The 23,149-nt window shown below is 42.9% G+C and overlaps 1 protein-coding gene across 2 annotated transcripts in view; it reads right to left on the bottom strand.

Moving 5' to 3' along the window:
- XPO6 (exportin 6) overlaps positions 1-23,149 on the bottom strand; it is a 123,208-nt gene that overhangs the window by 11,630 nt on the left and 88,429 nt on the right. The window contains exons 10-17 of one of the 2 annotated variants that reach the window (XM_017525721.2): positions 22,454-22,562; positions 21,112-21,204; positions 19,612-19,681; positions 14,930-15,089; positions 11,270-11,362; positions 7,674-7,818; positions 3,617-3,763; positions 2,509-2,698 (exon numbers count right to left, since the gene is read on the bottom strand). In XM_017525721.2, the coding sequence (XP_017381210.1) occupies positions 2,509-2,698; positions 3,617-3,763; positions 7,674-7,818; positions 11,270-11,362; positions 14,930-15,089; positions 19,612-19,681; positions 21,112-21,204; positions 22,454-22,562 (1,007 nt within the window). The remainder of the gene's footprint in view (positions 1-2,508; positions 2,699-3,616; positions 3,764-7,673; positions 7,819-11,269; positions 11,363-14,929; positions 15,090-19,611; positions 19,682-21,111; positions 21,205-22,453; positions 22,563-23,149) is intronic. The other variant, XM_017525723.2, reaches the window with a different exon arrangement.

Raw genomic sequence — 23,149 nt, 5'->3', positions numbered from 1 at the left:
GTTGTTGTTGTTGTTGTTTTCAAGCAGAAAGAGGCAGAGCTGGAGCCATTCAGACCCAAGTCCAACTCTTGACCGCACCCACTTTCTCTATGGTCCTGAGCAATTACACCGGCCAAGCACCTTCCCAACGGACAGACCGGCAGGCCCTACTCCAAACAGGCACCCAAACTGAGCACTACCAAGGATGGGACAAACAGAAGTAATGCAAGAGGAAACACAAACACGAACACGCACCACTACACCACAACCTGCTGGAAACCATCAGGCAAAACAAGGCTATGAGACATATGAAAACAGGCCTGGACTCCAGAAAGGCCAGTGATATCAAGGACAAAAACCAGGGATGCCTTTCTGTATCAAAGGAGACTAAAGAGATATAATAACCAAACACAGTGAAATCATCCTAGATTAGAGCCCAGATTTTTTTTTTTTTAAAGCAAAAAAGCACAATTCGTTAACAACTGGGGAAAATGTTAATGTGGTTACATGTTAAAATAACATGACTGTAACAATGTTTAACATCTTGTTCTGTATAGATACAAAGGTTAAGTATTCAGGGACCAAGTGTCAATTATCTGCAGCTTAAATAGCTGGGTTTTAAGAAAGTGTGTTGCAGAGAAGAGAGCACAAACGTGGCAAAAAATCACAATTAGCGAATCTGGGTGAACGAGATGCAGTTATTCATTTTCTTGTTCCTTTGGCTATTCTGTTGGTTTGAGAAACAAAATATAAAGTTGAGATGGGAAAAATGAAACTTTCCAAACTGCATTCAACACTGTGGAATGAGGATAAGACATACCTCACAGCATTACACTGAAAGTTACATGAAATAATGTATACGAAGTGCTCAACCAGTGCCTGCAGTCAGCACAAATGTGAGCTTTGTGCTCACTGAAGACGTCAGCCATATACTACACTGCAAACCCTTTCAGCACACGGTGGCATCACACTTCCCTGCCCTGTGAGTTAAGCCAGGGCCATATAGCTGGCTCTGGCCAAGGAAACAGAAGTAGAAGTAGTAAGCAGGGCAAAAGCTTTAAGAACCACTATGCAATTCACCACAATCCTTCCAGAGCGCACACACTGAAATGAAGCCTTCCTCAGCCTGGGTCGTTACGTGACCTCCCCACCCTGTGTGACCCAAACTGGACATGTAGTATGAGCAACAAATCCTCTTTCTTCTTGTATTAAGCCACTTCACTTTTGGGGTTGTTACCACTAAGCATATCCTCGCCCATGCAGACCGACATAACTCCCATGCAAGATCAAGTGGGGAAAGGAGACCATGACACATGATAAAGCATGACTCCACAGCAGCTAGATGCAAGCCCTGGACAAGTTCCTTAATCTTCAGCTTCCTCATGCTAATCATCAATCAAGATAATAACAGTACCAAACTCATAAGGCTGATGTGAGAACTGAATGAATTACTGATTTTTGAAAAAATACTTAGAACCAGGACCAGAACAACACCAGACTTTGAAAGCTGATGCTGGCATAGCCAGAGACTTGCTGGCATAGCCAGAGACTTGATGATGGATCACCAAGGCAAGAGCCGGTGTACAGAGTATACCCTCAATATATCAGCTGCTCTCATCCAGCTACGTAACCATGAAGCATATTTTAAAACAGAAAAGGGAAAGTAAGAAGAAAGCATGTAAAATGGTTACTTTCTAAAATGTTAAAACTAGTCAGATTTAGGAGTTACTTTTTCCTTCTTTATATTATTCTATTTTAATACATTTGTATAATAATATGCATATGTTAATCTTACTGGTTATAAAAGTAGTGTTTTTTAAAAAGAGTATTTATTACTATTTCTGACATTTCACAAAGCATTTTTGCTGACATTCTGTAAATGGCACCATCTAATAATGTTCTATTATTTTCTTTTTGTGAAAAGAGATTATATTTTTAAAACAGTATTATTTGTTATTTCAGAGAGATTTTTCCAAGAAATCTGATGCCTTACATTTAAACCAGAGTTCTCCTTATTCATTTTTCTCCCTCTTTCTTTAATACAAACAAGCAAACTTCAAATGCCATTTTTTTAAAGAAACCAAGCTATTTCAAAACCTCTGCAGTATCTGTATTTGGGAAAAGGCTGAAACCAATCTGCAAAGACAGTTCTTGAGCGCATCATTTTCCCACTGCTCTGCTTGCTCACATAAGCATCTGAAATAGATCAATAACCACTTTAAGTATATTTTATCGATGGAAGGCACCATCACCAGTGTCTTCCATTTTTTCTTAGGGCTCCAGCATTTTTTACATTTTAAATAAGAGAAGGGACAGTCTGCATTTAGGAAAAAGGTCCTCCTGCTGTCTTAACTGAATTCCATAGGTAGCAGGATTCCACCCCTGAGTGTGACTTCCTGCTCAGCCTCTGTGAGACTGTGGACAAAAACAATTACCTCAGGAGCCTCCAGGGCAAATCTCATCTGCCGCAAAGAAGTTCACTGCCTGTCTACCTCCCTCCCCGGCTGTCCCAGCCTAGGGGTCACTTACTGTCATCCAGTGGCATCTTTCTCTGTGGGGCAACAGCACTGGGCTTCAGGTTGCGATAGTCCCGGGAGAGTGCAGAGATGAGGCTGGCGTGGTTGATGGAGCGCACAGGCCACTGCTGCTCATTCTCTGGAAGGTTTGGCCATGGAAGCAACAGGATGTTGGAGAGAGCTCGGCACACCAACACCTGGGCCTACAAAAAACCCCAGAGGAATCCATCAGAGATCAATGAGCCAAAGACAGCAAGCAGCATGCCCGGCACAGCCTTGGTACCCGCTGGCTGCACACTTTTGAGCCCTAGCCCCCAGGCTCGTTTCTTACAACCTGGGCAGGGCCTTTGGTCCAACTGGAAGGCAAATTGGAGAGGAAAATGAAATGGTATTAACACCATGTCTAGGTCTAGCATAACCCACCGCCAACCTCAATCATCATTCCTGGGGCTCTTGTTTCCTCTCTTAATCGCATACGTGAAGCATTAGAGAGAAAGAAATAACACTGCAGACACTGAATCTCAGGCATCACTCAGATGGTAACTTCTGAGTCCTCTGAGTAGCTACTTAGAGCAGGACTGCAGGAGAATCCCTGACAATCCACACCCTAGCACCAGGTCAGAAGCAACGCACTCACATCCCGGTGCTCTTAGGTACCTGTTTCAAGCCCTCCTGCCCTCTTCCTGTTAGGTGGTTTTTAAACTTCTAGCCTGAGCCTCCTTTGTGGATTGCAAGAAAAAGGCCTTGCCCAGCACTTCTCAACGCCAAAGAACATGCACATAACAGTGACAACATAAACCAGACTGGTTTGAATCAGAAAGAATGCAAAGAGAACTCACAACACTGGCTAAAATCACCAGGCTGCAAAGCAGTAAAACCTTTCTGCACACTGGGAGGTGCTTTTTTCCACGCCTGAATCAGCACACTGACTGCCTTAGAATGGGCACAATGAGAATCAGTGAGGCTGTGTCAGTGCCACACACATAAGAAATCTGTCTACATTGGCATGGCCTGTAAGCTCTGAGTACAAAATCAAAGGCCAGACTCTTCTTTCCTCAGCTTTCACAGGCCTTAGCCTCACGGCCCTGGGGATCCGGGTCGGGAGTGCTCTGGGGCCTCACCTTATTGACAAGTCGCTGGGCAGAGGCATCAGTGATTCTGTTGAATACTTTCTGCACTGCAGGGATGCTGATCAGAAAGACGGGCCGCACGGTGGTGGCCAGTGAGACCAGTAAGTGGCACGCAGATAGCAGCAACTTGTCTTGGACCTGTAGAGGGAAGAGGGCACGTCGGTTCACGACATCCCTGTGAGACTGGGATTCGAACTTTGTTGAGGCAGCCACAAGCTATGTGTGGTTCTTGGTTTTCAAATTACACCACCTGGGCTCTATCTAGCTCAAGAATTTTTCCTATGACGACCCACAAGAGAAGCCCATCTTCTCTGTCATGTCCATAGCTCCTACCACAAGCCATTATCACCTCCTCCCATTCCTCCTTCACAGTCACGGGCATCAGGCACTTCTCAGCTCAGAGTCTCCAGTGGCTCTCTATCAGCTATTAAAGCACACCCCCTGGCACACTCCCCGGCATGTCATCCAAGTCCTGGGATTCTTCACCTCATTCCTCTTGCTCCAGCAGAGCCACAATCTCCCTTAGCCCTGAACCTTTCTGTACCTTAACACTCAGGCCAGTTTCTCTTACTGCTTTTCCTTCGGCATGCCCATCAAATACTGGGTTCAATTACCACTGTCACTTTCAAATTAGCAAGGGAGAAAACATGTTACAGATGAGACCTAATGCAGGTAGGAGGACTACGGTAAAAACAGCACCAAAAAGTCAGGACAGGCAGAATTACTTAGGAAAAAAAATTACTATGATTTCCCAGAGCCACAAAATATTCCTAACCTTTAACCCTGAATCTCCACTTACTCTAAGAAGATTACCCAAAAGGGTAAAGCTACATTCATGACTGCATGCATTTCAGAATTCTTTGTAATGACTTTTTTTTTCTTAAGGGAGGCAGCCTAGAAGTCCAGCAATGGCTAGGAAAATAATGGAAACACACTCCTGATGGGATAGAACTCTTTTATAAAGTTATAAATACAACATAAATTTATGGAAAGCAATACATTGTTCTTATTAAAACAATACATTGTTTAAAATGTATAAAATGCTACATATGACTAAAGCTACAAGAAGAAATTCAAAGAATAAGCACATATATGCTCTAGTAATATAATCATCAGACTTGGGGATAACATAATAGAATCTGTCCAGTTGTTACATGGATATAACCTTTGACTCAGTAATTCCACTTCCAGGACTCTATTCTACAGGCCCACTAGCATATGTAAGATGAACATAAAAGGAGCTCATTTCTATCAATAGGGAAATTATTTTACATCCCCACAAAAGAAAAGCGTTGGGCATTTTGAAAATCTGAAGTTGCTCTACATTACGTAAAGGAAAACCAAGGCATACTGTTAGGCAAAAGCAGCTATATCTCTAGCTGTCTACAAACTTATTTACTCCTTATTACATAAAAAGAGAAAAAAGTCTGGAAGGATATACAGGCATACCTCGGAGATACTGCAGGTTCAGCCCCAGACCACCACAATAAAGCAAACATTGCAATAACGCAAGGCACACACATTGTTTTGTTTCCCGGCGCATAGGAAAGTTGTTTACACTATTCTGTAGTCTATAAAGTGCGCAACAGCATTATGTCTAAGGAAACAATGTAAATATCTTAATTAAAAAGTAGTTCATTGCTAAAAATGCTAACAATCATCTGAGCCTTCAGAGCGGAAATCTTTTTGCTGCTGAAGGGTCTTGCCTTGAAGGTGATCCCTGCTGACTGAACAGGGTGCTGGTTGTCCAAAGTTGGAGTAGGTATGGCAATTCCTTAAAATAAGACAACAATGAAGTTTGCTGCATCGACGGACTTCCTTTCATGAAATATTTCTCCAGAGCATGCAGTGCTGTTTCACAGCATTCTGCCCACAGCAGAACTTCTTTAGAAGCTGGAGTCAGTCCTCTCAAACCCTGCTGCTGCTTCATCAACTGAGTTTATGTGTTATTCTAATCCTCTGTTGTTATTTCAACAATGTTCACAGCATCTTCACCAGTCGACCCCATCTCAAAAACCAACTTTCTTTGCTCATGCATAAGAAGCAAGTCCTCTTCTGTTTGATACCAAGATTGCAGCAATTCTACCCTATCTTCAGGGTCCACTTCTAGTTCTCTTGTTCTTTCCATATCTGCAGCTACTTCCTCCACTGAAGTCCTGAATCCCTCAAAGTCATGCATGAGGGTAAGAATCAACTTCTTCCAAGCTACTATTAACACTGTTATTTTGATCTGCTTCTGTAAATCAGGAATGTCCTTAATGGCATCTAGAATGGTGAATCCTTCCCAGAAGGTTTTCAATTTACTTGCCCAGATCCACTGGAGGAACCACTATCTATGGCAGCTGTTGCCTTATGAAATGTATTTCTGAAATAATAAGACCTGAAAGGCAAAATTACTCCTTGATCCACGGGCTGCAGAACTGAAGAATGGATGTTGTGTTAGCAGGCATGGAAACATCAGTATCTCTGAACATCTCCATCAGAGCCCTTAGGTAACCAGGTGCATTCCAATCAGCGGTAGTATTTCAAAAGGAATCTTTGTTTCTCAGCAGGTCTCAATAATGAGCTTAAAATATTCAGTAAACCATGATGTAAACACAGGTGCTGTCATTCAGGCTTTGTTGTTCCATTTATAGAGACAGGTGAAGTAGATTCAGCGTAATTCTTAAGGGCCCTACGATTTTCAGAGTGACACATGAGCACTGGCTCCAAGATCTGCAGTTACCCCCTGACAAGAGTTGGCCTGTCCTCTGAGGTTAAGCACTGACTCCTCCTCTCTAGCTATGGAAGTCCCAGATGGCACATTCTTCCAATATAAAGTTGTCTCATTTACAATGAAAATCTGTTGGTTAGTGTAGCCACCTTTATCAATGATCTTATCTAGAGCTTCTGGAGAACTTGCTGCAGCTTCTCCATCAGCACTTGCTGCTTCGCCCTGCATTTTTATGTTATGGAGATGGCTTCTTTCCTTAAGTCTCATCATGAACCAACCTGTGTTAGCTTCCAACTTCTCTTCTGTAGCTTCCTCCCCTCTCTCAGACTTCACAGAATTGATCTGGCTTTGGCTTACGGGAATGTTGTGGCTGGTTTGGTCAATCCAAAGCACTGAAACATTCCCCGTATCAGCAACAAGGCTGTTTTGCTTTCTCATCACTCTTGCGTTCACTGGAGCCGAACTTTTAATCTAGGAACTTTTCCTTTGCATTCACAACTTGGCTGTTTGGCTCAAGAGCCTTTGGTGGGTCCTGGCTTTTGACATGCCTTCCTCACTAAGCTTAATCATTTCTAGATTTTGATTTAAAGTAAGAGACATGTGACTCTTCCTTTCACTTGAATACATAGAGGTCATTGTAGGGTTATTAAATGGCTCAGGGAGTAGGGAGGCCTAAACACAGTAAGATGGGGAAGCCTCCAGTCACTGGGGCAGTCAGAACACATATTTATCAATCATGTTTGCCTTCTTCGGTTTTTCAATTACAATAGTAACATTAAAGATCACTGATCCCAAATCACTGTAAGATACAGTAATGAAAAAGTTTGAAATATTCTAACAATTACCAAAATGTAACACATGGAAGCACCAAATGCTGTTGAAAAAATGGTGCTTACAGATTTGCTGAATGCAGGGTTGCCATAAGCCTTCAATTTGGAAAATACATAGTCTCTGCGAAGCGCAGTAAAGGGAATTGCAATAAAACGAGGTGTGCCTGCACAACCAAATGCCCAACCACGCTTAGCGCCAGAAGGAAAATGTTTCAGAGGCAGGGACTGGAGTATCACAACTTTCTGGCCTGGAAATCTGAGCAATATTTTACTTTTTCACAATGAGCATGTATTCATGTGAAACTTAGAGAACTAAAAAAGTAAAGTTGTATTAGAATGCACGTGGGCTACAACTAAAAAGGAACATGAAATAATGCAGTTGTACAACCATGGAAAGATTTATGGTTCTAACTCTATGTTCTATTTAGATTTTCTAGTAAATGGGTATAGGAACAGAAGGAGAGACGGAGTTAGATAAAAGGTGTAGGCTTTGCTATTTCGAGACCTTGGTGCTGATTAGAGGTGTGATTGCATCCATGGTAGTAGAGATGAGTGTCACAAACTGCTGCGTGTTCTGCCGGTGAGCTTCACTGCAATACTGCGCTAACCAGTGAGAGTAAGCCTGCAGCGCAGCCAGGGACTGAGCATGCCTGCAGAAAGAAAAGAAGATGTGATTTTAAAGGTTAAGGTGAAAATACATTAGTGGTCAACTCATTTTTATAGGAGGTAAGAATTGCATCCACTGCACTGGCTATTCTAAGACATGGGCAACAGCACAGAAATCTTTTACTGGTTCACGTAGAACCTAAAAACTAAGATATTCATCATCTAAATATTGCCACCACTGACAAGAACACAGAGGTAGTTAGTAAATGTCTGCTCAAATCTTTCTGTGACACATGCTCACCTAAGAGCAAGGTAAATTATAAAAGCAAAATCAAAGAACTTAAGTGATCACATGTTGATTTCAGAACTAGTACAAATTTAACATTCATAGCTGCAAACCAAAGTGCAGAAAACTACCAGGTATGACAGCTTTAAAAACAGCTTTGATGTAAGATTTTTAAGTTTCCATTGCACCATACATTCTACCTGGCTAGGGGATAACTGAGGTGGCAAAGACTGTGCCTGGTTTCAGCAAAGACTGTACTGATTGCATCGTACGTGCAACAAAATATACATCAAAAAAGTATGCAGTTTATCAAATATAATAATCAATCTTAGGCAAGCAGAAACAGCTGTCTTGGAGCTTCAAAACACCAGGCCTTCTAACGTACCTAAACATAACTACCTTTCGGTAATAATTAGTAAGCTGTAAGGTGATACTACTATGAGGTGACACAAAGACACTGTTCTTCATGGTCTGGGCACCTATTAAAGATCCCTGCCTAAATCAGTATCACATTGGTCATTGTGAATTGGTAATTTTTCTATCTTTCCTTTTCTGCTCATTAGTTGGCATTCTTCTCTAAGAAAACGGTTTCCCTTCTCTCTCGTCCTTTTTTTGTTAATTGCTTTGGGTTTGTGTTTATTTGTTTGTTTATTTGAAACAGAGTCATGCTCTGTTGCCCAGGCTGAAGTGCAGTGGCACGATCATGACTCACTGCAGCCTCAACCTCCTGGGCTCCTGCCACAGCCTCCCAAGTAGTTAGGACTACAGGTACATGCCACCATGCCAGGCAAATTTTCGTATTTTTTGTAGAAACAGGATCCCACTATGTTGGCCAGGCTGGTCTCAAACTCCTGTCTTCAAGCGATCTTCCTGCCTCAGCCACCCAAAGGGCTGGGATCGCAAGCGTGAGGCACTGCACCTGGCCTGGCCTGTTAATCACTTTGAATGCCTGGATTCTTTTCATTGAAACTGGTATAACTCATTATACCTGGAAGAACCCTTTCAAGCTGGCCCCTGCATCCTCTTCACATGTTCCCAACATTCACTGAGCACTTCTTTACTTGCAGACTCAGCAAGATTTTCCACCACCACCCTGCCCCAGACTTGAGCTTTTTCTCCAAGGCACTCTGGCGAATGGATTTGAAAAACCAAGACCTGGGGATAAGGGGTAAGATTGCTACTGGAGTCTTATTGTTTCTATGGCCTTTCAGTAGACAGAATTAGGATACAGGCAGATACCACTTTATTTACTTATTTATGTTGCTGAGACAGGGTCTCACTTTGTTGACCAGGCAGGAGTGCGGCAGCGTGATCATAGCTTACTGCAGCCTCCAACTCCTGGGGTCAAGTAATCCTCCTGGCTCAGCCTCCTAAGTGGCTGAGGCCATAGGCATGCACCACTGTGTCTGGCTAATTATTTTTTTCCCCCTAGGGACAGGGTCTCAGTATGTTGCCTAGGCTCCTCTCAAACTCCTGGCCTCAAGCAATCTTCACACCTCAGCCTCCCGAAGTGCTGGGATTACAAACATAAGCCACTCTGCCCAGCCTAGACACCATTTTAAAATCAAACTGTGCATCAACAATTATAGGGAAATTTGATATTAACAGCCTTTGACATGATGCAAGAGGAAAGGCACATCATTGCCTCGGCAGAAGCCTTGCTAAAAATGTTTAAACTGAATCTAAGACAAGGGAAATAATTAGACGAATCCAGATTGTAAGATATGCTTTAAAAAGAAATTGAGGTCTGGATCTGCAAAAGGTCTCAGTCACTCTCATACGCACATGCACGTGCAGACACACAAACACAACTGGGTGAACTGTTCTAGATTACAGGATATACATTTAATGTGTGGCTCATGTTAGACTTGTATCCAAGAAAAAAAAAAGCTATAAAAACATTCCTGGAACAACTGAAGAAATCTGAATATGGACTACATATGAGGTGACATTATTGTATGAAATTATTTGAGGGCTGATAATGCTATCACAGTTATGAAACTGAATGAACTTATTTCTAGGCTGAAGGATTTACAGGTAAAGTGACATGTTGTCTGCAATTCATTTTCTTTCTTTTTCTTTTTTCTTTGAGACAGGGTCTCACTCTGTCACCCAGGCTGGAGAGCAGTCTCAGCTCACTGCAACCTCCGCCTCCCAGGTTCAAGTGATTCTCTTTGTTCAGCCTCCCAAGCAGCTGGGACTATAGGCCAGGGTCACCATGCCTGGCTAATTTTTGTATTTTTTGGTAGAGGCGGGGTTTCACCATGTTGGTTACGCTGGACTCAAACTCCCGACCTCAAGTGATCCACCCGCCTCAGCCCCCCAAAGTGCTGGGATTACAGGCATGAGCCACCATGCCCAGCTGTGCAGTTTTCAAATGGCTCAGCAAAAAATAATAATCACCATATATTGTGTGCATGTGTGTAGAGAGGGCACAAGAAACAAAAGCCAATGTGGCAAAATATTTATCATTGATTACTCTAGGCTGAAAGTCCATGGGTGTTTATTCTACTCTTTTTCCCATTTTCTTTCTCTCTCTTTTTTTTTAAAGACGGGGTTTCACCATTTTGACCAGGCTGGTCTTGAACTCCCGACCTCAGGTGATCCACCCACTTTGGCCTCCAAAGTGGTTGGATTACAGGCGTGAGCCACCACGCCCAGCCGCACTTTTTCCCATTTTCTATAGGTTTGAACTTTTTCAAAATAAGAAGTTGGGTAAGAAAATATGCTAGTACTTTAAGAAAAATATAGCTACTCAAAGTTTGAAATTCATAGTGACCACACGGTTATTTTGTATTTTATATTTAAATATTTATTTTGTATTTAGAATCATGTTAACCCTTTAAGTTCTAAATATCAAAATTAGGAGAAAGGACATCAAAGTCAGCCTGAGGAATAAGAATTTCAGTCAATCTACCACATCTGTAGAGCTCCTCAGGGCTGAAAGGAGGGGCTCTGAAACTCCTGAAATTGTGTACAAGTTTTTGTATTTATAAGCAAACTCCATCCCAGCTCTCACTTACCTAATTCCACTTTCTCCAACCCTCTCCACCCCAGACATATAGTCAAAAAATCTCTCTAGGTTTGAAGTTTAAGAGATTTTCCCCATTCACGGCAGCCACTACTGTTCCTTTTCCTCAATAAAATCAGTTGGAGACTGGGGGCAAGGTCTTTCCTAACAACGCACAAACATCAAACTCTGGACTTACACATCAATGAGGTCAGGTTTCAGTACTGATGGCACCGCAGTTTCAATGTTGTACAGTTTTATCTGAGATCCGTACAGAGTAACTTTGACCAACCTGTTGGCAAAGAGGCAGGTAAACAAGAACATTCAGCTTATGCACCAAGACAGACAAAACAGACAAGGCACCAACAAAGAGCCTAAGGGCAGACTCTTTCCATATATGAAAAAGAATCAAGACCAAACCTTCAATTTTATGCCAAGGAAATAATCTGAGACATGCATAAAGATTTATATACAAGCACATTAACTAAAGCCTTATTTAAGGTGTCAAAAATTTTGAAAACAATTCCAATGCAGAGGATGTAATACAATGTAATACATACAATAAAAACAATGCTTACAGGCATATTTAATGATAAATAGTCAAGATGGTTTAAACACAACATGGTTGTACTAAATATATATACAGAATAGATCATAAATGTTCATTTATTAACAGAAGGCAGGAAGAATTTTCACCAGAATATGCTTATTGGTACCGCCTGTTTTAGGGGGGAGGATGGAGTGGGTAGATTATGGATGATTTTTCCCTCATTTTTCTTTATATCCAAATTGTCTACAGTGAATACATAATGCTTTTATAAATGAGGAGAAAAAAATATAGTTTTTTAAAAAAAGGCAGGGTGTGGTTGCTCATGCCTGTAATCCCAGCACTTTGGGGTACCAAGGTGGGAGGATCACTGGAGGCCAGGAGTTCCAGACCAGCCTGGAAAACACAGTAAGACTCTGTCTTTTTAAATTTCATCCAGATGTGGTGGCATATGCCTACAGTCTCAGCTACTTGGGAGCGGCTAAGATGGAAGGATTGCTTGAACCCAGGAGGTTGAAGATGAACTAAGCTAGGATCATGCCACTGCACTCCAGCCTGGGTAACACAGTGAGACCAAAACCCTGTCGCGCGCGCGTGTGTGTGTGTATGTGTGTGTGTGTGTTTGTGTTAAAGCAGACCTGATCTTTTGGCAGTTTATCAAAATAGGATGACACGGGCTTTTCTATAAAATTCATAATGATAAAACCATCTTAGCCTGTATTTAAAATCATTTCTAAAAGGAAATGTTTCAGATGGATAGATATATAATAAAATACAGCAAACTGTCCACTGTAGAATCTCTGTGGTGGGTATATGGGTATTCCCTGTACAATTCTTTCGACTTTTCTTCGAATTTGAAAATGTTTGATAAAATCTGGGAGATGAGAGGAGCCAATATTTCTAGAATAGGCGGAGGTGTTTTATGTTCAAGTACGATTCTTTCAGAAGCAAGTTGTTGAGTCCATTGGTTGCTCAAGGGCTCACTGGATACTAATAAGCATTAAACACAGTAACTAATAGCTCAATCTAGTAGGAAATGGGAAATGTCTCTTTCATTACAAACAGAATGACATTCCTTTCTCTCCCCCACCCCCTTTTTTTTTTTTTTTTTTTTTGAGACAGGGTCTTGCTCTGTCACCTAGGCCAGAGGAGTGCAGTGGTCTTGGCTCACTGCAGCCTCAACATCCCGGCGCCCCCTCCAGTAGGAGGGACTACAAGTGAATGCCACCATGCCTAGCTAGATTTTTTTGTCTTTTTAGTAGAGACAGGGTTGCCCAGGTTGGTCTTGAACTCCTGGACTCAAGTGGTCTGCTGGCCTCAGCCTCCCAAAGTAGTGGGATTACAGGTGAGCCACCATTCCTGGAGTTAAAAGACATTCCTTTCTGAGTGAAGGGGGAAAACCTCAAGACCTGGCTAGTTTCTCTCTGTGCCTACTCTGCATGGAAACCTGGGAGCAGCTGACAGGGAAGGCAGTGTGTGTCTCTGTCCCAGCATAACAATCAACTAAGGAGCTTGTTACAAATACAAACTGATTGCTGGGGAGCAATGAGAATGGAGCATTTCCGGCCAGTCAAGAAAGTGAGGATAAAAGAACTAAGGTTCCTGAAGTCCCACGAAGTCTTTGTGATCAGAACAATTATTATCAGAAAGCAATACTCCAATATGTACCTGGTGTTTAACTCTAAATTCTGTTGTACACTAAAAATGGATTTCCAAACATCTTTTAATGTGTCTATGTTTAGCAGTTTCAATATTAGCTTTGTTTTACGCAACCAATAAATGGAAACACTGCTAATCATACTGGCTATTAAGGTTATGTAGTCATAAGAGCTTTCTCTCACATTTTATTCTAAATGAAGACAAAATATTAAAGCAAGTATGTTTAAGCACTGGGCTTGCAATCTAAGCAGTGCAGAAAGATGTGTATATTATAAGGACCTATCAAATGATTCCAGATCTTTGAGATATCATCTCACTACAAAGCTGAGAGGACTGACAGATATATCTATATTGCTTAACAGAGTAAATTCAAATAATGAACTTCTTATCTTTGGATTTCAGACAGAAAGACATGTCTTATCCCTGTTAAACCACTGTGCAAATGGGCCCAGCATAGGAAGAAGAGGAGAAACGGACTGGTAGCAGAAACACTGCGTTTGGAAAGAGCAAAACATGTGGACCCAGGAAACCGTTAAAATCCACCCTCCCTCCCAGGGGCTGTGTGAACCAAGGCAAGGCACACACATCACTGAGCCACCATGTACTCAAAAATAAAATAGCAATGCCTGTCTCTCAAAGTACAGAACAAAATGAAAGAACGTGTGCAAAAACACAGAAAACATCCTACTACTGTGTGCTCCGTTTATTATTAACATGAATCTGACTTTTAAGGGATGTCAGCCCCTCGGCTATCTCTGCTTGTCAGCTAAGATGTTGCAGCGAAGTCTGGCATGCACACACCCAGGCTCCTGAGGTTCATTTCCCCTCTGCACATGACCAGTGATGCGGCTGCTAGGCCAGTCAAAGCATCAGATGTCTTGGCTTTGGGCTGGATCCACATCTACTCAGTTTTGATCTAACCAATTCAACAGCTGCCCTGAAACGATCTAAATGCCCTATCACTTACATCTTGGGTTTTTTGAGGGAAAGAGGGAGGAGGAACTGGTGACTGGGTGGAATGAAGTGTTCCTCAGCAAGTGCAGCTGTAATCCTGGTGTGAGGCCCATGAGGAAGGAGAAGAAAAGGAGCCCAGTGGTGAAAGGCTGGGAACCACCTTTCAGGCCAGGCGTGGAGGCTACCCAGCTTTCACTCCCAAGGCCCTAATGGGACTGGAAAACCCACAAAAAGCCCCACCCTGGGCATCTAGCTGCCTACTTGGACAGTGGAGTTGACTCCTTAACAGTAGAGCCTTCTTAATGTCCCTTTATCCTATGAGGAAAGACATGAAGACTGACCTCCCCTGGTTTCTCCTGGGTCTACAACTGTGTTTACATTTATACACAAGCTCTTCAAAGAAACAATAGCTTAAATGGCTGATCGGGTGTTTTGTTATGTGCTAGGCACAGTGCTAAGTGCTTTATCTCATTTAATTCTCACACTAAACCTACAGGAAACTACTTCTACTTCATTTTGTAGATGAGGGACCTGAAGTTCAGAGGTTAAGTAACTTGTTCCATATCAGCTGGTATGTGGCAGAGCCTAGATTTACCTGGGGCCAGAGCGGAAGCTATTTGGCAATATGCTGCCCCTCACACAAGAAGGTAAACTGAGCTCTGAAGAAGGAAGAGCTCCATAAGGTAACCGCCAGCCTACCTCTCCACGACTGTGAGGGCATCATTGAACCGCGCAGCAAACACATCCCCGATAAAGTACTCGGCCAGGCGGCCCACAGCCTGCAGCAGGGAGCTCAAGTCTCTCAGGGAGCAGTGCAGCCGCCGGCAGTCGTTCTCCGCAGTGATGTTCAACCTGTGTCCTGGAACACAACACCCCAGACAGTTTTTCACAGGAAGAGCACGCTTTAGATACTACAGATAACAGCTCGTCCAACAAGCCACACGCAGCAAAACCAATTCTCAAAACAAAGGAACCCACCAGCTGCTTTGCAGTACTAAGCAGGGAAACTGGGCCCAGCCTCCACCTAACACTACAACATTTGTGCTCCAGAGGCCAGGGACGGAGACAGAGTGGGGAAGAGGGACAGACAGCCTGGGGTGTGCTAACGTGGATTCCTTTTGACCCTGTAAGGTCCTCACACCAACACTGTTACATACAAGGAGGTGCACCCAGGGAGGGCCAGGAATTTACCCAGCATGTGTCACATTTCCAGGGCAAGGCTGGTGTTCTACACTAAATCTATGCGACTCCGAATCTGTTGCCTTTTAAATCGCGCCCTATCTCAGAATGCAATCTCCAAGGAACAACAGTTAGGACCTGCCCCTGCTAAGAGAGCAGGGGTGCACTTAGCACTCCATCCTTGAAGTCTGGGAGGTGACACAGTATGAAATAGTTGGGATTCGGATTCCAAACACACAGATTCCCTGCCACTTCCAGGATCGGTACCTCATACAACCCTTCTAAGCCTCAGTGTCACTATTATATATAACACTCTAAGCTACAGAACATCGTTGAGTATTTGTAATTATTATAAATAACAAAGAATTAGTGACTTACTAAGGTCTGAAATTTCCTTACTTTCAACACAACTTCTCCAAACTGGGCAAGGAGGATGCGAAGATGAAGGGCAAAAATATCCTCCCTCAGTTCAGTCACTTGCTTAGCTTTTGGATCCCTCTCTTCACAAATGTCCAAAAGACAGTAAGAATTTTCAGGCTGGAACAGAGACCTGTAGGTCTAATTCAAGTCCTTCTCACTGACACAGCAGGAGTGGGTCTCAGCTGACTGCTAGGGAGCTCAAGGGAGCCCTTCCGTCTCTGGACCACTTGATAAGAAACACGAGTAAAATATGTCTCCCTGTGGTTCTTCATCATCATCCCTGGCCCACTCCTTAAGGGTAAAACACAGAACAAGCCAAAACCTGCTGACAGCAGGACAGCCCTGGGGAGATGTGAACATGGGGGTGGCATCCTTCCAAATCTCCTCCTGGCTGAAATACAGCCCTGGGTCCCTTCCCTCCCCGCCGTTACCCTCCTGAGAATCCTTGCCATCCTGATCCCTCCCAACTTGTCCTAATTTGTCTAGCAAAGAGCAGTACCTAAGATGAAAACTATAGGTATCTAGCATCTAGTACCTAGGACGGAAAAGAGCTTGGAAGTGCTGGGTGTGTGTTTTAAACTGTGAGTTTTAACAATATGAAACTGTTGACGCTTGATCACTTCTGACCCAACAAAACTGCAATTCCATACAGTTCCACTTCATACATATGTGCATCTAAGATCCATGTCCATCAAAATTATAACTGGTTCTTTCCTGCTCTATCTGCAAGACAGACAATCACATGGGCAGTAAATACCCCAAATCCAGTTCTCTATACTTGACACCCTCCTCCAGCCTAGAAACCTAATATCACCACCACAAAAGTCATGCAGGGCATCAACTAAACTTGAGGGGACAGGCCAGGCGTCCCACTGTGATAAGCTGTTCAGATCCACCCACACTTTCTTCTGTCTGGCCAACGCTCAGATTTCCCCACAAAAGCACAGAACATCTGCAAAGTAGAACCTTCAAATAAGAATAACGCTGAAAGATTTGGAGGGACAAAACATCATGGCCACACGGAAGTCCTATCTTCCATAAACCAAGTCATCTGAAACTGTCTAGATATGACATGAACCACATCCAAAGAACAGCTCCTTGGCAAATCACTGCCCTGGGGGAATAAAATCTAGTCTTCTCTTTTTGAGAAGTTGAGGGAGGTGGAGGGAAGGTATAAAAATTAGCACTGAGACATTTCCCTCTGAGAGGACAAACAAATCATAATCATAAATCATAAATGGACCCAAGCAGAAGAGACAATGCATTTTGTAGACAAAATAATCCCTTAGGAAAGTTTGCATGGGTCGCCAGAAAAGTTAAAGGGTTACTTAGAGGAGAAATATTGTCTCAATGAGGGGTGGCAGAAGCCAAATACAGAATGGAGGTTTTGGAGCCACGTGCCGACATCAGTGAGGCGCAAGGGGAACATCACTAATGAGGGTTTCTTAACCCACATAAGGTAGGAAAGAAAGAGAGAGCAAAGGATGACCTGCCAGAAACCAGAGCTGCACAAAGCAGCCGATGTGGTCCAGCAACACAACCTGTGCCTTGGTCTTGACAGGGAAGTGGAGGCAGGCACAGCAGCAGGAGGGGAAACGGTGAGACGCACACAGGAGCTTCTGAATCCAAATGCACTGACAAAGGAAAAGTGGGAGGCTTCCAGGCTGGGTAACCACCCTGCAGGCCTCACTGCCCGCCAAAACATGTATCCCGTTGTCCTACACGGTCACTGCACCAAGAGTGGGCAAGAATCATGGCTGGCGCCCGTTTACACAGGTTCCAGCGGAGACTCAAGAATTAAAGGCTGGGTGAGAAAGCAAATGCAAATGAAGGAGAGGCCAGAGCCTATCGGGGACAAGAGAGCACGGTTGCTGTTGAGGGATAAGGCTTACTGACTGGTGTGACATGGTGGTTATTTGAGGGGGGAAATGGCTATGGGAACCAGGGGAAAAAATGTACTCAGAGTTTCCATTTGTTAATAGCCTTTGCACTGGAAACTTGGCTTCTGAGCCACTGAAAATTGGGGAATGCTTCGTCATGGATGAGAGAGCTCGTTTTAAAACAGGAAATAAGCATTTCTCTGGCCTGAGAGGTTTTGCCACTGGAGTACAAGCCAAGGATCAGTGCTGAGGATGAGATTTATAAATGATCTGGAAGAGCCGAGCTCTGTGAAATTGCCAGTCAATAGGCTTTAGTGAAAGCAGGTATGCAGTATTTCATTTAGGGAAAAATAAATCAGATTATCCTTCTAGGGTGAGGAGCTCAGAATTATCAGCTATGTCCCAGAAATAGGGTTTCAGATTCACTAGACTTTCACCTAAAGACAGACGCAGCAGAATGTAAAAGCATCAGCTACAACAGCAAACAGGACACTGAAGAGTCAATGTGGGGAGGAAAGAGCACCAGCTCGATTTTTTTTAATAGGTCAAATATAGTGCCTTCAGGGTGCTGAGTACATTCTAATTTGAATAGTGGTCCTGAAGGGAAGACCACCTGGGCACAATTATTCCCAAGAATGGCTTCTGGAAGCATCTGTAGCACTTCTACACAGTCAAATGATTTTCATTAGTGGTGACAGCACATTCTACAGGTGTGTTTGTTTTGAAAAGTATCTTTTTAAAGTTCTTACCCTATCTACAAAGCCAGGGCCTACATTCAGGTCATGCCAAGTCCCATCAACCTCCTGGGGCCCACTAGATTATTTAGAAGCTTATACAGTCATGGAAACCAGCTGTCACAGGGCTACCAAGAAGGGAAGCCTCGGAAAGAGCTCCCATGGAGGCTCTGCCATGAATCATAAGGTCGCCCAGGAGACGGGGTCCACACTGGGCAGCTCTGTGCTGAGCTGAAACAGCAGTTACCCAACACAGGGGCTGCACGCCAGGGCCGGGACAGGTCCCGTAAGAAGCACACTATGAAGGAAGTGGCGCACAGCAGCTGACGGGGCTGGGAGGACACATGTGGCTTTCAGTTACTGGTGTTTTCAGTTGACAAAAATAAATGTCAGGTGTTAGCTATTTCAATTTTTTATCATTCCCTATTACACCACCATGCGACTAGTACCAACAAGCCATGGGACTCTGGGTAAATTAACATCTCTGAACATCAATTTCCTCTTATATAAAATAGGGGTAACTAGTAATAGCCCTTATACCTCACAGGACAATGGAGAGAATTAAATAACATAAGTCAATAACACAGTGCCTGGCATGTAATGAGAGCTGCAAATGGAAGCTATTACTATTATTGTTAATCAACAAAATAACAAAGAAAGCTAACCCTAAACCCTAAGCAGGCAGGGCCTGTAAACAGCAGCCAAAAGCCTTTCCAACCAGCTCTGGTCAGAGCCCCTAGGGCCACTCACAACGTGTGCAGGGGGCGCGGGGACCACGGGCCATCAGCTGCGCTATGGCCTTCCAATTCTACAGTGAGCAGGAAACAGGAAAGCACAAGGCCATGTTCTCCCTAGTGCACCTGCTGGTCTAAAGGACATAAGGAAATATTAAAGGGTTTTCAGTAAGTTCTATCTCTTTACTCCAAATCAGTTCTTTTCCAAACACCTCCTTAGAGTACACTGTCATGACCTCATCTTTTACCTCCCCCAACAGCTTCTTTTTATCATAAGCCTTTAAAAACATTCCCTGTTTAGAAGTGGGGAGAGATGCCAGTGGAAAGGCTGCAGGGAAGAAATAATGTTCCAACAGCAAAAGCAGCAGTAATGAAATACCAGTCCGGTGGTTTTTTGAATGTTTGGTTAAATTAGAAAATAAAAATCAGTTTACCTGACCCTGAAGTAACTATAAACTGCTGTAATCCCAAATAAACTTCTAAATTGTCCTGAAGAACTGGGAACTAAAAACAAAGAAACAAAAAAAAAATGTTTAAGTCATAAATCCAAGTTTTAATAGTATTTTTAACAATAAAACATTACAAGCACCTATGGGGCGAGGGACAGAATCAAAACCTTTTCTCTAGGAACCTTTAAATGCAGCTAAAAAGCTATGACCCCTCTTCAGTGCCCCCCCACTACAGTTTCTACAGTTGAAACCACCAATGAATACACAGAATAAGAAAGAAAACATATCAGTTTGACCTTTTTTTTTTTCTTTTAAAGCAAAGGACACTGTGGTATGACTATTACATTCCTAATAGAGATCAAACCCTGAAATGATCTACACCTTCTAGAACTCTGAAAAGGGACCCTATCTCCCTTCAAATTCAAGGGAACCTCTACCCTTGAGAGAAAATATCAGATATGCCTTATTAAAGTACACGGCAAAGTGAAAAGATGGGCCAAATTATTTGGAAGTCAGTTCCCTTGCTCAAGTAGCAGTCAGGACGTCATAACCAGAGCTGCATCTTTCTTTCTCAAGCTGCTATACTCACCAATAAGATTAAAACATGACAGCCCTTAAGAAAGGCAGATGGCGAAAGAAAACGAAGCTTTCCAGGAGAGAACACAAGTATAGCAGCGTCATTCAACGTGAAAGATGACCTTGTGGCCAAGCACGGTGGCTCACACCTGTATTCCCAGCACTTTGGGAGGCCAAGGCGGGTGGATCACAAGGTCAGGAGATCGAAACCATCCTGGCTAATATGGTGAAATCTGGTCTCTATTGAAAATACACAAAATTAGCCAGGCGTGGTGGCATACATCTGTAGTCCCCGCAACTCGAGAGGCTGAGGCAGGAGAATTGCATGCACCCAGGAGGCAGAGGTTGCAGTGAGCCGAGATTGTGTCACTACACACTTCAGCCTGGGCAACAGAGCAATACTCCGTCAAAAAAAAAAAAAAAAAGAAAGATGACTCTAGTAACTGCTTTGCCTTGAAGAAGAGAGGAATTTAATGAAATCTCTTTGAATAACAAGCACCATTTAGGGAAGGGAATCAATCCTTACAACGAAAGATTCCAGCACGTATAGACACAGGCAGAGAACGCTAGCAATTTGCCAAGAGCGAGCTTTACAAAGGCCAGCTTTTCAGCAATGTAACACCTATAAGTAACAGCTCCCACTCAGTCTGGACACTTGCAAGCTACTGATAAAAGTATTAAGACATTAGTCAAATTCCTATTATATCCAAGACTAAACAGGGTTCCACAAGTTGGTTTAATATTTTGTGGAAATGTTAACATTTGTTTAGTTTGAGCTTCAGTAATGGTAATTATTATTCTGTTTTTAAAAATTACATATGGGGGGGAAAAAGGGGAGAGGGAGAGAGAGAGAGGAGTCAACAAGCCATGCTCCACTCTCCACTCCCCACTCCCCAGACAGCACATTACCAGTGTGGAGAAGGCGTGCGTGGGCAGGAGCTCCATCACTTTGGCCACCACTTCCAAGCTCTGCCGTAAGTACCGCTGCCACTCCGTCTGCTGCTGTGGGGGAAGCACAGGACAATCAGCTCTCCCAGAATCCTCTCATCTCCCTTGCCAACCTCAAGTCCACTCTCAGATACAAAATTCTGAAGAAATGGAAAATGACAGAACCAGGTTATCTGGTACTATAAAAAAGCCAAGCTAGAATTTTTTTAAAACAATGAGTTAATTTCATAAAAAACTATTTCCTCAGAAAGTAAATGATCCACACAGAATAACCTATTTTCCCCTTAGGTTATAGGATACAGAGATGGAGAGCCACCTGCAAAATCATCTGTTGGAAATAATCACGCATCACCTTCTTGATGCAGTCCACTACTATGTCCCTATTCACATAACTGACTGACTCAGTGCCACTCAGAGTGGGGTCCACAGCCAGCCAGCAAAAGCATCCCCCGGGGGCCTGTCAGAAACACAAATTCTGTGGTTCCCACCCCAAGCCTCCAAAATCAGAATCTGCTTTAACAAGCTGTTGCAGTGATTCTTATCCATGCTGACATTTAAGAATCAAGATACATCATTTCCCTTTTGGAAGATGAGGACATGAAGGCTCAGAGAAATGCCACACCCAGCCCTCCAATCTCCTCCATGCCCCAGGTTGCAAAGCTTCAAATCCAGGCTATCTGGCTAAGCAAAGGGCTCTCTGCAACCCAAATATGACCAACCACCCATAAGCTCTCGACCATGCCAAAGTCACTCTTACTTTGAGAACAATAGCAGTTATTTGAAAAACTTTAAAGTGCCTGATGGTTTTAAAAAAAAAAAAAAAAAAAAACCACTGGAATTGTTTCCTTAAAGACATTTTCCTTATTAACATTGGGCAGATCAGCATCAATAAATTCAAGGCTGATTTTAAAAAACAGAAGTTTGCATAATATACTCCAAACAGACATCCTTTCATCCTAGCCTCATGGGTTCAGAATCTTGCTAACGGTCTCCAGAAGCATCCAGCTGGCTCTGACTGCTGCCCAGGTTGGGGAGCAGAAGTGAGGGTGCAAGGCAGGGGAGACAGGATACGGAGTTCTCACTAAACCACTTTTCATTGTACATATGGTGTCTCTACTTGTATCTCTACTGTACATAGATAAAAAAATGTAAAACATTTTTATCTATCTCTACTGCACATAGATAAAAAAATGTAAAACATTTTTTACAGTTAATAAGCCAAAAGGAGCTGGAAGGAGAGTAAAAATTTCAAATGTAGAACTCAAACCAGAAGACTACTCATCAATCAAGGCATGCTACTTACATCGTCATCCAGAATCTCGTCGTCCAACTCCTCCAGCTGGGCCTGGTTGTATCTGAACTGGATTCGATTCAACACCTCTGTGAGGAGGAGCACCAGGGCATCTTCGTACCTGTGTGGCAAAGAGAAATTCAACATCAATCAGGTGAAAGGATGCTTTCAGCTTAGAATTTGGAAAAGGCCTCCTGTGCTATAAAAGGAATGGTGTCCATGTTGATGACCATGGAAAGAGCATCTAAATTCCTGAGGCTGAGTTTATGGGTTGGCAGGTGTGTGTACACATGGAACAGAAGCAGGGGTATTTATGTAACAATGTATCAGGCACCATGTATCTTCTTGACAGACTGTTCATATATTGTCCTTTTTTGTCTCTGGCAATAATTTCTGCCTTAAAGTATATATTTTGTCTGCTATTAGTATAGTGACCCAAGCTTTCTTTTGGTTATTTTTTGCATAGAATATCTTTTTTCATCTTTTTACTTTCAATCTATTTGTATCTTCATCTCAAGTGATCTCCTGTAGACAGCATGTCATTGGACTGTGGCTTTAAAAATCTACTCTCTGCCTTTAGCAGGAGAATCTAATCCACTAACTGTAACATAATTACTAACAAGCAAGGTCTCATTTCTGCCATTTTGCTATTTATTTTGTATGACATGTTCCTCAATTCCTCCATTCCTGCCTTCTTTTGTGTCAAAC

This window comes from Cebus imitator, unplaced genomic scaffold, assembly GCF_001604975.1.
Source record: "Cebus imitator isolate Cc_AM_T3 unplaced genomic scaffold, Cebus_imitator-1.0 Scaffold39, whole genome shotgun sequence".
NCBI lineage: Eukaryota > Metazoa > Chordata > Mammalia > Primates > Cebidae > Cebus > Cebus imitator.
The sequence above is the reverse complement of the archived record's forward strand: the minus strand, read 5'-3'. Positions and strand labels throughout refer to the sequence as shown.